This window comes from Nelumbo nucifera, chromosome 5, assembly GCF_055504915.1.
Source record: "Nelumbo nucifera cultivar China Antique chromosome 5, China Antique-T2T, whole genome shotgun sequence".
Taxonomy (NCBI): domain Eukaryota; kingdom Viridiplantae; phylum Streptophyta; class Magnoliopsida; order Proteales; family Nelumbonaceae; genus Nelumbo; species Nelumbo nucifera.
This window is the reverse complement of record NC_142653.1, coordinates 49818680-49833752: the sequence shown is the minus strand read 5'-3', so window position 1 is coordinate 49833752 and position 15073 is coordinate 49818680. Positions and strand designations below refer to the sequence as shown.

The 15073-nt window shown below is 35.6% G+C and overlaps 1 protein-coding gene across 1 annotated transcript in view; it reads left to right on the top strand.

The window, feature by feature from the left end:
• Nucleotides 1-14862, top strand: part of LOC104590379 (uncharacterized) — a 29999-nt gene extending 15137 nt beyond the window's left edge. Inside the window, 8 exon segments of the mRNA XM_088888248.1 lie at nucleotides 8-1163; nucleotides 10033-10832; nucleotides 10983-11849; nucleotides 13544-13768; nucleotides 13822-13874; nucleotides 13876-14620; nucleotides 14623-14761; nucleotides 14763-14862. Coding sequence (XP_088744374.1) covers nucleotides 8-1163; nucleotides 10033-10832; nucleotides 10983-11849; nucleotides 13544-13768; nucleotides 13822-13874; nucleotides 13876-14620; nucleotides 14623-14761; nucleotides 14763-14862 — 4085 coding nt within the window.
• The last annotated feature ends 211 nt before the right edge of the window (nucleotides 14863-15073 follow it).

Sequence of the window (15073 nt, the reverse complement as noted above, 5' to 3'; positions counted from 1 at the left end):
CATGCAGGTATTGGCTTTGGGATCTTACTTTTCCTCGTTATTTTTTCTTGGTTATACTTTTTCGTAAGGAAAAGAAAGCTCATGAAATTAAGAGAAAAATTCTTTGAACAAAATGGGGGACTTCTTTTACAACAACAATTATCCTCATATGACGAAGGTGGTTTTGAGTTCATAAAGATCTTTAGAGCAGAAGAGCTAGAGTTGGCAACTAATAACTATGATGCAGATTGCATCCTAGGGAGAGGGGGACAAGGCACAGTATATAAAGGCATTCTACCAAATCATCGAGTAGTAGCCATTAAAAAGTCCAGAATAGTAGATGAGTGCCAAATTGAGCAATTTATAAATGAGGTTATCATTCTTTCACAAATTAACCATCGAAATGTAGTAAAGCTTTTAGGATGTTGTTTAGAAACTGAAGTTCCATTATTGGTTTATGAATACATCTCCAATGGAACTGTTTTTGACCACATCCATAAAAAGCATGAAGCTCCCTTGCTTTCTTGGGAAGATTGGTTGAGAATTGCAACAGAAACTGCCGATGCACTTGCTTATCTACACTCTGCAGCCTCTATACCTGTCATTCATAGAGATATCAAATCTGCGAATATACTACTAGATGATAATTATGCTGCAAAAGTCTCTGATTTTGGGGTTTCAAGGTTACTTCCTATGGATCAAACTCAAATAACTACATTAGTACAAGGAACTTTAGGGTATTTGGATCCAGAGTACTTCCACACTAGTAAATTAACAGAGAAAAGCGATGTTTATAGCTTTGGAGTAGTTCTTGTGGAGATCTTAACATGTCAAAAGCCCCTGTGTTTTGAAAGAACAGAAGAACAAAGAAATCTAGCTACATATTTCATTTCATCAATGAAAGAGAATCGGATCTTTGAATTAATTGAGAATCAATTTGTAAATGAGGGAAATACTGAACAACTTCTCACAATTGCTGAGCTTGCAAAAAGATGCCTTAGTGTAAGAGGTGAAGAAAGGCCCACTATGAAAGAAGTATCAGAAGAACTAGAAGGGTTGAGAAGGGAGAGACATCCATGGGTTCAACCAACTCATCAGGAAGAGAGTGAGCACTTACTATCTAATTTCTCAGACCTCTATCCTATATCATTAAGTGATTACCCTTATAATGCATCTGGGCAACATAGCATGGAGAGCAGCATGACAATGTCAATGAAATTTCCTCGCTGAGATGGTCTAACACATGTTATATTAATAAGTGCATGCCCTCTTTACATTTTATGTTTATGGTGTTTGAATTGGTGTTTTATCACATTTGTTTGGTTTATTCATTATGTCATGTATAAGTTTAATATAAATATGCCTAGAAACATTAAATAATAATATGATTTAACTCCATCATCAAGAGCCACATCCTTGAAGAAGCCATGCAAAAGATTTTACAAGAAAATAATATGTAGTTTTTCCTAAAAGTGTTTGCTTGTCTACCCTGTCACAACTTTCAAAAAATTAATATTTTACATTATGCAATTCAATCTCTTTTTTGTTCACGAAACCCTTGAATATCTTTCTAACACATGGAGACAACTAGATTAACTTTTGAAAAATTTAAATTAAATATTGTGGTGATCTATCGAACTTTAGCTTTAAGGAGGTTGTGACAACCTCCTTGGAAGACAAAGCATTAAGCTTTTCAATTATGCCACTTTAGTTGTTATCAAATGACTCCTTAAAAAAAAGATTTATGTAGTAGAGAGGCTGAATCTTCCAAAGAAACACAATGTTTTACAACATACGAAAGAAATGAACATATAATTAATATTGTCTAAAAACAATCATATATACAATAACTCAAATTAAATATGGAATTTCAATCTCCCATTCCAAACATCATAATTTTGTTGGATGTTTAAGAAATGTGATGGTAATATATATATCTTTTCTACCCTGATCATGTTCACGTCATCTAGGTTCTCAAGTGGCCCCACCTATCGATCATAGGAGAAGGATACCTAATTCCTTCCCTCTCTCATCCGAGTCTCTCCTAGATTGGTTTAACTAGTGCCTTGGGTTTGAACTCATTATCGAGCCAAAACAATTTTAAACATAATTGTCAGGGTGTCTCATCACCTCCATTTTGCTTGACCAATGAGGTGATGACTCTAATTCAGCTCAAATGAGTAGTTTTCTGATGCTCATAGATTGGAGACTCCGCTATGGAGTTCTTGGATGGTAGGTGGGGCCCACATGGAGGCATTTTTGCTTGAATTGTTTTTTTTTATGAATAAGCATGCGTTTATTTTTTCTATAAAAAAAAGCATGCTTTTATTTTATCGCTTTATTTCATAATGATAATTGCTTAGTTCTTGTTAGTTGTTGGTTAATTGTTTGATACTTTGCTTCTCCCTTTGTATGGTTGCTCACACATTATCTACACACATCATCTTTTATTAGAATTAGAATCACTTTGTGCTATAGGAGAAGGCTATAAGCTTAAGCCACTGGATCAATGTATTTGTTGGCTATGCTGAAAGTTCTTATGAGCTACCAATCTAAAAAGCCCATTTGTTCAATAGGTAGAGGTTAGAAGGCTAGCAACCTTGTGGAACCATTGAATCAAGATGTCAAACCCTCTCTGCATGTGTCACGCTTTATATGTCATCCTAATCATTTAGGACGTTAGCTATCTCAGCTTTACTTGCTTGCATGTTCTTTGCAGGGTGTACTTTAGAATAAATATATAAAAATCTAAAAAAAATAAGAAAATAAAAAAGAGAAAAATTAATATAAAAGAAAAAAATCAAATCAAAATAAAAAATCATAAAAAAAAAGAGAAAAGAGGAAAAGAAATGAAAAAGATCAATTAAGAAGTGTTGCAAAATTTAATTTCAAAGGAAATGAGGGAAAAAGAAATAGTATCAAAAAAAAGAAAAAAAGAAAGGAAAGGAAGATAATAATAGAAATATGAAACACTAACAATATAAAAGTATATATCCAAACAACTATAAAAAAATAATAAAATAGAAGAAAAGAGAAGGACAGAAAAATGAAAGAAATAAAGAAGGAATACAAAAAGAAAAGAAAAAAGATTAGAAAATTTTACAAAATCCAAAGAACAAATCAAAAATAAAATAAAAGAATAAGATAAATTGTTAGGATCTTGGCATAATTAATTAGGAAATGATAGAAAAGAAAGTAGTACCTAAAGGAAAGTAGAATAAAAGAAAAAGGAAAAATAATAATAAAAACAGAGAGAGAGAAGAAACTTTTTTATTTTGATTAAGGAATAGGATGAAATCCATGTTAGAAAGGAGAGAAGGAGAAAGTCAGAAATAAATAGAAAAGAAGAACAAATAAATGAAAAATATATAACAAAAAGGTAATTAAAAGAGGAAAAAATTAAAAAGAAAAGGGGGGAAGAAAGGGGAAGATGGAAGGTTACTACGGTCCAAGTATTAACAGAAGTGGTGCAAGATTAAAATAAATAAAAGGAATAATAATTTAAAGGTAAAAATAATAAAAAATATAAAAATATGAAAGATATAATGATAATTTTAAATAACTAGAAAATTCAAAGGAAAATCTTGAAAGAAAGGAAAATAAAATAAAAAATCAAGAAAGTAGCAAAATAAAAAAAAAAAGAGAGAGAGAAAAAACAACAAACAAAATCAAAATCCAAAAATCACTAAAAAATAAAAGAGGGGAAAAAAGAGAAGGAAGAAAGATTGGTGTAGATTTCACTGTGTTGTGTGCTAAAGTTTGGGGACTAGTGAACCTTGTGGCAGCTGAAAGTTTTCTAACCCTTTACCATTTGAGGGTTGTAAAGTACGAGGACCAAGGAACCCTCAAGCAGCACTAAAGGTTTTTTAACCATTCACCATTTGAGGGTTGTACACTAAAGTTTGAGGACCAATGAATCCTGTGGTGGCGCGCTGAAGGTGGACCAATGGACCTTGTACCTGTGTTGAAGGTTCTCTAATGCGCTTAGGATTCCTAGTTTGGAGAAGTGAAAGAAAGAACTCAGACTAGGATCCCAATTATGGTAGCCAAATGGTAAAGGAACAAGCTATTGATGGCCATTGCAGGACACCTACAATTTCCTATTGACTAATATTGGGTACATGTCGCAATCATTAATGTATTATTAGAACTATTCCAACAACCATTTGAGAAGAGACCCACCATAGTGCCCATGATACTGGCGTAGTTGCTGAGAGTAACACATTGTCTTTTTAGAAGCTACACTTGAGTAACATGAGGTTGATTCCCCATGATCGCTATTTGATTCTTTTTATTTTTTATTTTTTTATTTTGTTTTCGTTCAAACATGATGTATAAAGGATACTTTAAGCCTGTGACTCATAGATAGTGACTAGATCAGTTGCTCGTGTCATGGAACAAGATTCTTTTCAAAATGATCCTATTAACACCTCTCAGCCTATGAATTTGATTGCTTCTTCATTAATAGAGTCCCAGGGTGCTGGCCTTTATCCTATACAATGAATATCTTAGACTTCAAGAGAGATTTGATGAAGTGTTAGCTCAATTTGATGCATATTTGTTGAATGGTCCCAATCAATACCACCTCTACCTCTCCTTATAACAATAGTGACCTAGTTGACTACACCGATATCCTTTCCTACTTTTGCATCTCCTCCCTTTATGACATCTATTGCACCCATCACAACTATTTCACCACTCCTTTGTCTTCACCAATTCAGCTTCTCAACTTATCCCACAAACTACATTCAACCTTCACATGTAGTCTTCATATTGGCCTCTTCCCATCATGTTTAGTGACAATAAGAACCCAAGTGTTCCATGCCACCTCTTATATTCCAAACCCTACTAGAAGATGATGTAGGGAAAGTTGAAAGACAAAATGTGAAAAGTGAAACGGGTACACAATTGGGAGTTATAGAAAAGCTTGACGAGAAGCACTAGGACGTAGTTTGCTAATTTGAAGGAAGAAAAAAAAAAGAACTTGTGGGAAAAGTATCCAAAACTTTTTTATACCATTTTTCTTATAATATGAAATTAGTGTTAGGTCGAGATAACCTAGAAGCTATGAGTGCAAAAGTCAAGGGATGCATTTCTTGACTATGCATATCATGGTTTTCAAACCGTCACTGACTTAGACGATCGGATCGTTCAGGCAACTGGTTCTGTTTTACCTCAAACCTGATCCTTAACCAAAAACCGTTAAATCAATCAATGACCTATTGATCCGAATAGTGAACCATTGACCCATTCAATGTTCTTTTACCATTTTTATTTTTAATTATTTTTTATTTTTTATTATTTTTGTTAGAACAGGCTGTCTATTTGAACTGGATGGTTAAACTGTCGACTCAGAAAGCAATGGCCAAATCAGTTCTATTTTCAGATCGTTTTTTAAAACTATGATACATATAAGTGACAGGAAATGGCAATTAAATTGCGCCATCCCATGCCAAAGGTAGAGATGGTCATTGCTTCATTAAAACAATAAAAGATCCAACACCTAATTAATAGTATTGAGGTCAATCAAAGAATGTTTTCAACATCTAATTGATAGTATTGACGGAAAAACCTTGGGTTTCAAGAGTCAGTATTTATCACTTGCAAGAAAAGAATCTTCTTAAAGCAATGATTAATGTCATTTCTACTTATACTATGTTCTACTTCCTTTCAGTAAAATCTTTATGCATAGATTTGGTTAAGAAGCATAGAGCCTTTTAGTGGAGAGGTAGTGGGGAATTGTAAAATCGGTTAGTTGGGATAAGACTTCTCAAAGAAAAGCTGAAGGTGGAATAAGTTTTATGGACCTTTACTCTTTTCAATTTAGCTTTGTTATCAAAATTGGCATGGAAAATCCTTAGGGATTCCTTGCCTACCATAGGCCCTTAGGACTAGAGGAGTGATCTTATTGGGTGAGAAGTTCTTCGTGGGTCTCAAAAGCTTGAATCTATATATCATCAATTCTCTTTTTTGTCTCGTTTTTTCTCTTAATAAAATCAGTTTTCAATTTATCATACATTAAAAAATTATTAAATTTATTTTGAGTTTTTAAATATAAGCTTATTTTCACTTGTTAGAAATATAAGAGGAGAGTATGGAGGCTTACTACCATGGAACACGTGCGCACACATGTTTATACGTGTGTGCAACGCAATGAGGCACTTTAGAAGCACACTTTGCTTACACCTCGTGTGGTTTGAGAATAGCGGTTTTAACTTTTGATATTTCAACGGTGATAAGATTAAAATGCACTATTCAAAGTTAATAGCCATTAATTGATAACTACATTTTATAAAAATCATGTTTATATATATATACATGCTTTTTATAAAAATAAATAAATAATATAACAAATTTATAAAAATATAATATAAATAAAATATTTATAAATAAATAAATAAATAACATATATATTATATATATTTATATTTATAAATATATAACACATCAGATTGAATAGTGGATAATATCCAATCAGAGGTGATCCAAATTTAATCAATTTGCACACCTGGGTACACCTCAGCCCCTTACTCTCAACCTCAAGGAGTTTTAAAGCCACGGCCCCATGTCGAAGAAAACATTATACTTTGTGCCACAGCACAGTGTTTTCGATACAATAGTATTATAAAACATGGTTCAGTACCATTGAATTTGTCATAAAATTAAGCAATAACTCTTGAACAGACCCATTCCTATCCTATGGGCCTCTTCTCGCACATCTAATTAAACAAATGAGCCAGACGTATTATATTGCTTGCAATATGGGTTTTGGATAGGTGGATACAAGAGGCTTTAGACTTTGGAACGCCTTATATGCCACTCCCAGCCTCTTAAGCTAATGTTGTTGTTGGCCGGAATGATTGGTTGGACCAATGAGGACCAGTTTTTGGGTGGTTTAATTAGACGAGTTGAACTAAAACACTAGGTTAAACCGGTTAATTGTTGACCCAGAAAACTTCCTGGTTCAACTTGCAATCTAGTTTTGACTAGTTAAACCCTTCTAGCCTCGTTCTGGTCAACCAAATTCTCATCGTTACTTTTGCTTGAAGAATCAAGTTTATGACATCACGCCTTGTGTGGAATCTGAAAATTTATTTTTAAAAAAGTAAGTGAAGAAACATTGCATGTATACAAATCAATCTAATAGCAAACGTACAGAACATTCAAGGCAGTCGAGGTGGGTCCCCTATCTGTGACTCCGATGACAATGTTCCGATGTATGCTGTAAGATTTATTTGTATCCCTTGATAAATTCCGAGTTTCTTAAGCGAGGAAGCTTTGCTCTTGCCTCTTATATGAATTACGAAAGCCCATGGTTTCCGTATATCCATCAACATCCAATACATTGTTTGGGACTGTTCAATAACTGTCCTAATATCTAATTGTTGACAAGGATAAAATTTTCAAAATCCAAACGCTGATCTGGACCATCCAAGCGATTCACCTCCATCGAACTTAGAAGCACTAATATATATTATTTATTTATTTGCAACATCGAATCACTAATTCTCTCGATAATACTTCCCCAAATCTAACCTCAATTCCCCTACCCAGTTCTGACTTTTAAGAAATCAATATTAGATATGAGAGTTCTTCGAAAACCCTAGAAGAAAAGAAGCCTAAAAGAAGCCCTGGCCTGCAGGTTAGTTTAATTTGTTGTTGATCTATGTTTCAGTTTTCCATATCCAGATTTTAAGCTTCCAGCATGTAGATGTTTCTTGAAAGTTAGAAGGGTTTCTCAAACAATGTGTTTCTTAGGCTCGTATATACGTGGCATGCATTCTCTAGGAGCAAACAACTCTTTTTCCCTGTTTGGATACAGAATTTTAAATTTGAATAGGTAGGTATCTACATGATCATAGTAGTTATATTAATGATGAAAATAGCCTGCATGCATATCTTGTTGACTGGTCTAGTTTTATGGGCTTAATTAAAGTTTTCTTTGTTCGTTAATGGTTGATACTGAAACCATATAATGCATTTTTGAACCAAATAACTAATGATCGTGTATTTGAAATCATTGCAGCTTTTTAATACTCTTCATGCAGTGCAGTTTTGTCTGTGAAAGCTAGTTAATAGATATAGGAAAATGGGGTTACTGTAACTTTAGAGATACTATCTTTAGAACGTTATTTGTTCCCACTCAGTTTCATTGAGTTTGCTGTTGGGTTACAGGCAAATTCGTTCCCAGGATACAACAGAACCTTAGGCGAGAATCTGCAACCAACAAAATTGAAGAATCTCCGAAGAAACCTTCTGTGAGACTATAGCAGATCGGACTAAGAGAGAGAGAAAGTGAATTTCGAAAATGTGTATTTTTGAAGTCTGATTCATGCTCCTTAAATAGTTTATGAAAAGGTATGAAGGAAAAGTAGGTGCTGGTTCAAAGAAGACACCTTGAACACTATTTAAAAAGTAGTTAACAGTTAATGACTGTTAACTTTGAATTGTGCCTCTTGACCACACCTGATCGAATCATAACCGTTGATCTCATTAATGATCAGCATCGCACCAAAACTAAAGCCGCCATTCATCGCACACGTGCGCGCAAAGTGCGCCTCATTGCGCCGCACACGTGCGCACGCGTTGCGCGGTATCAAACCCCCATATTCTCCTCTACTATTTATAAGGATTTAAATCAGCTCCTATTAAAATACTGAAAACAAAGCTTATAATTTTTCAATGTGAAACAAGTTCAAAATCGAATTTTATAAGAAAAAAGTTAATTTTTCAATTAAATGTATAGATACAATTTCTCATATAATTGACCAATCAAACTTATTAGATTTAATATCTTATAAGATTAAAATCCAACAATAAATACGGCTCAAATATTGCACTTCGACTTTACAGAATTAATTGTATAAGCATCCTTCTATTATTTACACAAGCTTTGTGAAAGGCAAGCAGGCTATATATATATATATATTTGAAAACAATGGGCTTACGAAAACTGGAAACTAAAGTTTTTGTTGTAGAGGTTGGTAAGTTCCAAACAACGTGATCAGTTGATATGTTATGAAACTGGAAAGTAAAATCAAATCAGATCTCATGAACCATGCAATATGCAAAAATGGTATAAAAATTAACAAAGGAATTTGATAATGCAATCAATTGAAAGTTAGCGCAATAATAATTTAATATTCTTAGATAGTCTGGGTATGGCGGTGTCCTGAATCCGTAGGTTGTGTTTGGTTTGAAGGAAAAAGCCGAGGAACGGAAAGGTAGGGAAAGGCTGTATTTTACACTGCTTGTGATGTTGAACATGGGCCAGGATGGGCCCGGATTGGCACCTGCGCTTAAAGACATATATACTGGGCCAACCAGGTCTGATGGGTTTAGAAGTTTTGGACCCACCCTAGGCCCAGGTCTGAAAACTTATAGGCTGTCCCTACCTTTCATAATTGGTTGAATTATTATTATTATTATTAAATTTTGTTGTTATTGTTGTTATAATTCTCTCTCTTACTTTCTCTTGAGGCATGGTTTTTGTTCGCTAATTTTATTTGTGATTTCTTCTAGACTTTAAATAGTCCACTTTCAGTCTTATTCAAGTATGCCTTCATTATACTTCTTACAAAATATTATACTTTAAGTACAATGAATAAATACATAATAGTTGTGTGACACATTTATCAGTTAATTCATCTTCATCCAAATGTTTTTGTTCTGTTAGATAGTAATTATTCATTATTTTATTATTTTTGTCAAAATAATTAAAAATAAAAATAATAAAAAAGAAAAACTTAAACGTTTGGATGAAAGCGCATTAATTCGGGACATGTGTGACACAGCTATTACATGTTCATTCATTCATTGTGCTTACCTAACGTGCATATTACAGTCCGGCCCGTTCTTATGTCCATATTGCGAGGTCCAGTAATTAAACGAAAAGCTTTATTTTCCTCTTTCGTGCAGGAACAAAACGATGATCTTGTTGACGAACAGTAAGAAGGAAATGCTTTGGCCCATGTTGCTTTATCTCATCTCAATAGGGATGTTGGTAATGAAGGCAGAGGCAGCAGCATCGACATTGTCTCACACAAAGCCTGGCTGCCCAGAGCTATGCGGGAACACTAGCATCCCCTACCCTTTTGGCATTGGAGATGATCCAAACTGTTTCGTCAATGGAGATTTTAAGTTGATCTGCAACACTTCTAGTGACTTTCCCTTACGGACCAAGAGAGGCCTACCCATTCTGAACATATCGTTGCAAGGTCAGCTTACAACCTCCATTTGGGCAGCTGTCAAATGTTACATGGGAGGGAACCAAAGCTTAAATGGATATGACATATCTCTTAGACTGTCAAATACCTACAGGGTATCCAATACCAGAAACAGATTCACTGGTATTGGTTGCGATATGTATGGCATTTTGTACGACTTCAACCAGGAGGTCTACTATGTCGAGTGCACTTCATCATGCTTGAACGATACCACAATTACGGGGTCATCTTGTTCTGGCCTTGGATGCTGCCAAACCACGATACCCAAGGATCTGAGCTCTTTAGTCATACATATAGGAAGTTATGGCAACTTCACCAACACAAGGAATATCAGTAGATGCGCGTATGCCATTCTGTCAGATCAGGATTGGTTCACCTCACAAATGTTACCTCTCTGGAACATAAGAAATAGCGTGGAATACCTTATACAAACTGGGTTCAGAACGCCGATGGTACTTGACTGGGCAATTCGAAATGAGAGTACTTGCGAGGAAGCACAAAGCCAAATGATTGGCTATGCTTGTGGGAGTAACACCTACTGCACTAACTCCACAAATGGTCCTGGATATCTTTGTCATTGTATGCAAGGTTATCAAGGGAATCCTTATCTCCCTGATGGATGCAAAGGTAGGAATTCAGTTATAAAGATCTCTTGTTTCAGTACTGTTTAAATAGAAAAGATAGCATAATCGGATCAATTAGCCATTCAAGTTATTACAGTCTACTCAATCCAACACCTGATCTTTTATAACTAGATTATTTATTAAATGATATTAGAACATCCAAGTTATCAATTTGTTCAAAGGAAGGTTTTCAAGAGGGCTTATTTTGTATTTCCAGTGTTCGACTGGTCAGCTGCAAAGAAGACATGCGAAAAAGGAACTGCCAGAGATGAATTTAAGTTGTTCTGCAACAATGCCACTGACCCTCCCCAACTGGAATTGTATGGCCATAATTTTTTCATGGATGCTGAGAGATTCATTTTGAATATATCACTACAAGGCCAACTTACCTTGTCCATGCTGGCTGCTATCCGTTGTTATGAGGAAAATAGCGGAAGGTTAAAGGAATACAGTCTAAACATCCAATTGCCAAACGCATACAGATTCTCCAACACCAGAAACAGATTCACGGCTATCGGATGTAACACACTAGGCATCATGTCTGATTTCTATGCTGAGAAGTTCCAGAGTGGATGCATTTCATTCTGTCCATATGGCATGCAATCGACGGACCTATCTTGTAGTGGCATTGGCTGTTGTCAAACTGCAATACCAAATCATCTTGATACGTTTTTTCTGAAGCTTCAAATGTATGACAACAGAACCAACTATGCCTACACTTGGAATATCAGCAAATGCAGCTACGCTTTTCTCTCTGACCAAAGCTGGTTCACTTCAAATGCACCCTACCTATGGAATTTAAGAAATGAGAAGGAATATCTTGTAAACGTTGGGGTGAGAGTTCCGATAGTTCTCGACTGGGCAATTAGGAATAAGACTTGTGAGGAAGCACAAAGTGACAAGGCCGATTATTCTTGTGGGGAGAATACCTACTGTTCTAACTCTACAAATGGCCCTGGATATCTTTGCTATTGTGTGGACGGTTATCAAGGGAATCCTTATCTTTCCAATGGGTGCCAAGGTATGATTTCACTTCTAACGTGTTATGCTTTACAATATAAATTTAACTAGGAAAAGGGTTCCTTATTTATTTATTTATTGCTAATTAATATGTAAAATTTATAAAGAGGGAGCAGTGAAAAATAAGTACAGCTCGCCCAGAAAAGCCAACCAAAAGTTCAAATCAGCCCCCACTAAACTGCCTCTACAACTTCGCACAGCATATCTCTGCTGTGTATCAGGAACATCTCCCAATAATAATACCAAGAAGGATGATATCATCATTGGGAGATATTCCCAATACACACGGGGATGTGCTGTGGGATGTTGTGGGGGGCTGATTTGGTTTCCACCAAAACTGCTATAAGTAAAAGCATAGCACTCAAATAGCTAGAAACAAAAGCAAAAGCATAGCACCCAAGGTATGATGTTCCCAATGCACGGTTAAAACATGTTGTGTGGTTGGTGTGAGGCGTGCTCTGTGAGGAGCAGTTCCTCTGTCCCGGTCTCTAGAAGCATAGTTTTCAAAATCGGATTGGACCAGACGGTCGGACCGGAAAAACTGGGAACTAGTCAGGTGACTGGTTCTGTTTTTTTCTAAAACCAGACATTTGCAAAAAACGTTGATTTGATCAACAAACCGTTGACCTGGGCAGTTGAACCGTTCAAACCATTCAATGGATTAACATTTTTTTATTTTTTAAATATTTTTATTTTTTCGTGAGGATGGACCAACCATTTGATTTGAACGGTCATACAACTTAACCTAAGAACCAGTTAGGGTTTGTTCTCCAAATCGGTTTTAAAAACCTTGTCTAGAAGTATAAAGAACCTCTCTTCTCATCTTTCTTTGCACAAATAACTACAAAGAAATCTCTCAAAGAGCTTCTTCACTTACTTTTTGCCATTACTTACACTGACATTGATATGGGAAGAAGGATCACTAGTCTTATCTTCACTAGAAACGCCAGAAGCACAGAAATGCCGCTCTCATCCCATAAACTATACCACGAATCAACAGCATTCTTATGCAAAGAGAAACTGATTTTCCGGCTCCTAGAACAGATTATGAGCTCACATCTCCTCCCCACAAGAGGCCACCCCACAATGCCCCACAGTACAGCCCCGCCATGTATTGGGAAAATCTCCCGATGATAGTATCAGAACCAATGATCATCAGGAGATGTTCCCAATACACAATAGGGATGTGCTGTGGGGCATTGTGGGGCAGTCCCTTGTGGGGGAGGAGACCAACCCTCACTTCCATTGGCCCAATAAGGATTTTCAATTAATCCTAAAATCAATTTAGTATAAGAATCTAGCCGAGATCACATCTCCAACCCACAACGCCCCACAGCACATCCCCACTGTGTATTGGAAACATCTCCCAATGATGACATCATCAGGACTGATACTATCATCGGGAGATATTCCTAATACACAGCGGGGATATGCTGTAGGGCGGAAATGTGAATTCAATCTAGCCAATAGCCATGCAATATTTTATTTTGTTTTACTTTTTCAGTTTAAAAATATCAAAACTCTATTATACGAGGACTTCTTGGGATGAAACTTGCCACCATGAATAAAGTAATGGGTCAAAAAAGGAACATGCAGGGCCCTTTAATTTTGGTTGAAAGGTTGTAAATCAATTCGGGCTGCACATGTAATTTTGAGCTAATGCTTTATTTATTTATTTATTTTATTCATGGGCAGATGTAAATGAGTGTGAGGATCCAAAAAGCAATCTTTGTGTAGCCATCTGTACTAATACAAAAGGATCTTACTACTGTTCTTGTCCAAGGGGTAGTTATGGCGATGGGAGAAGAGATGGAAGTGGTTGCACTGTGAAAAGTGAAGGATTTCCGGTAATGAAGGTTTCCCTAGGTAATTGCATAGAAAAACAAGGTTTTTTTTTTTCATTAATTGACTCTTATTCTAGTTGACTCTTTGTCAAGTAGCTAATTGCCATTTTTTTTCATTAGTTGAGTAAGTAATGCTCCTAAAAAATCGTAGTATGAAAATGATGTGAAGGTGGTTTGCTTCTACAAAATGGCGGTTTGCTTCTACAACAACAATTATCTTCACATGAAGGTGGTTTAGAGTTTGTAAAGATCTATTCAGAAAAAGAGTTAGAATTGGCAACCAATAATAACAATGAGAGTTGCATTCTTGGTCAAGGAGGTCAAGGTACAGTATATAAAGGCATTCTACCTGATCATCGAATAGTTGCCATTAAGAAATCCAAAATAGGGGATAAGAGCCAAATTGAGCAATTTATAAATGAAGTTATTATTCTTACACAAATTAACCATCGACATATAGTCAAGCTATTGGGATGTTGTTTAGAGACTGAAGTTCCTCTACTAGTTTATGAATACGTGTCCAATGGAACTCTTTCTCAGCACATTCATAAAAACAACAGAATCTCTGTACTTTCATGGGATGATCGATTGAGGATTGCAACAGAAACCTCTAGTGCATTGGCCTATCTACACTCTGCAACTTCTCTACCAATCATCCATAGAGATATCAAATCTGCAAATATACTATTGGATGATAGTTTTACAGCAATAGTCTCTGATTTTGGAGCTTCAAGGCTATTTCCTATGGATCAAACTCAAATAACCACCTTAGTCCGAGGGACCTTTGGATATTTGGACCCAGAGTATTTCCACACCAGTAAACTAACAGAGAAAAGTGATGTTTATAGCTTTGAAGTGGTACTTGTGGAGCTTTTAACAGGGAAAAAACCAATTTGTTTTGAAAGATCGGAAGAACAAAAAAATCTAGCATTTCAATGATGAACGAGAATCGCTTGTTTCAGCTCATTAATAGTCAATTTGTAGACGAGGGGAAGACTGAACAAATTACTGCAGTTGCTAATCTTGCCAAAAGATGCCTCAATGTGAGAGGTGAGGAAAGACCCACTATGAGAGGTTGCAATGGAGCTTGAAGGACTGAGAAGGTCAGCGAGACACCCATGGGTTCAACAATCACAAGAAGAAAGAGAAGGACTATTATCACCATGGTGATGCATCAAGGCTATATAGTCTTGAGAATGATATGATATTTTCAATGACTTTCCCACGTTGATACATGCATCTCAATAGACAAGTCTGTGCTTTTCTTTTGGTTTCTTTTGTATTATGATGTTTCAAAATAATTAGCAATTATAACTGTAGAACAATATTTGAGATATCAAACTATTTATTTGGGTTATTGACAAACTTTCATCTCATGTTA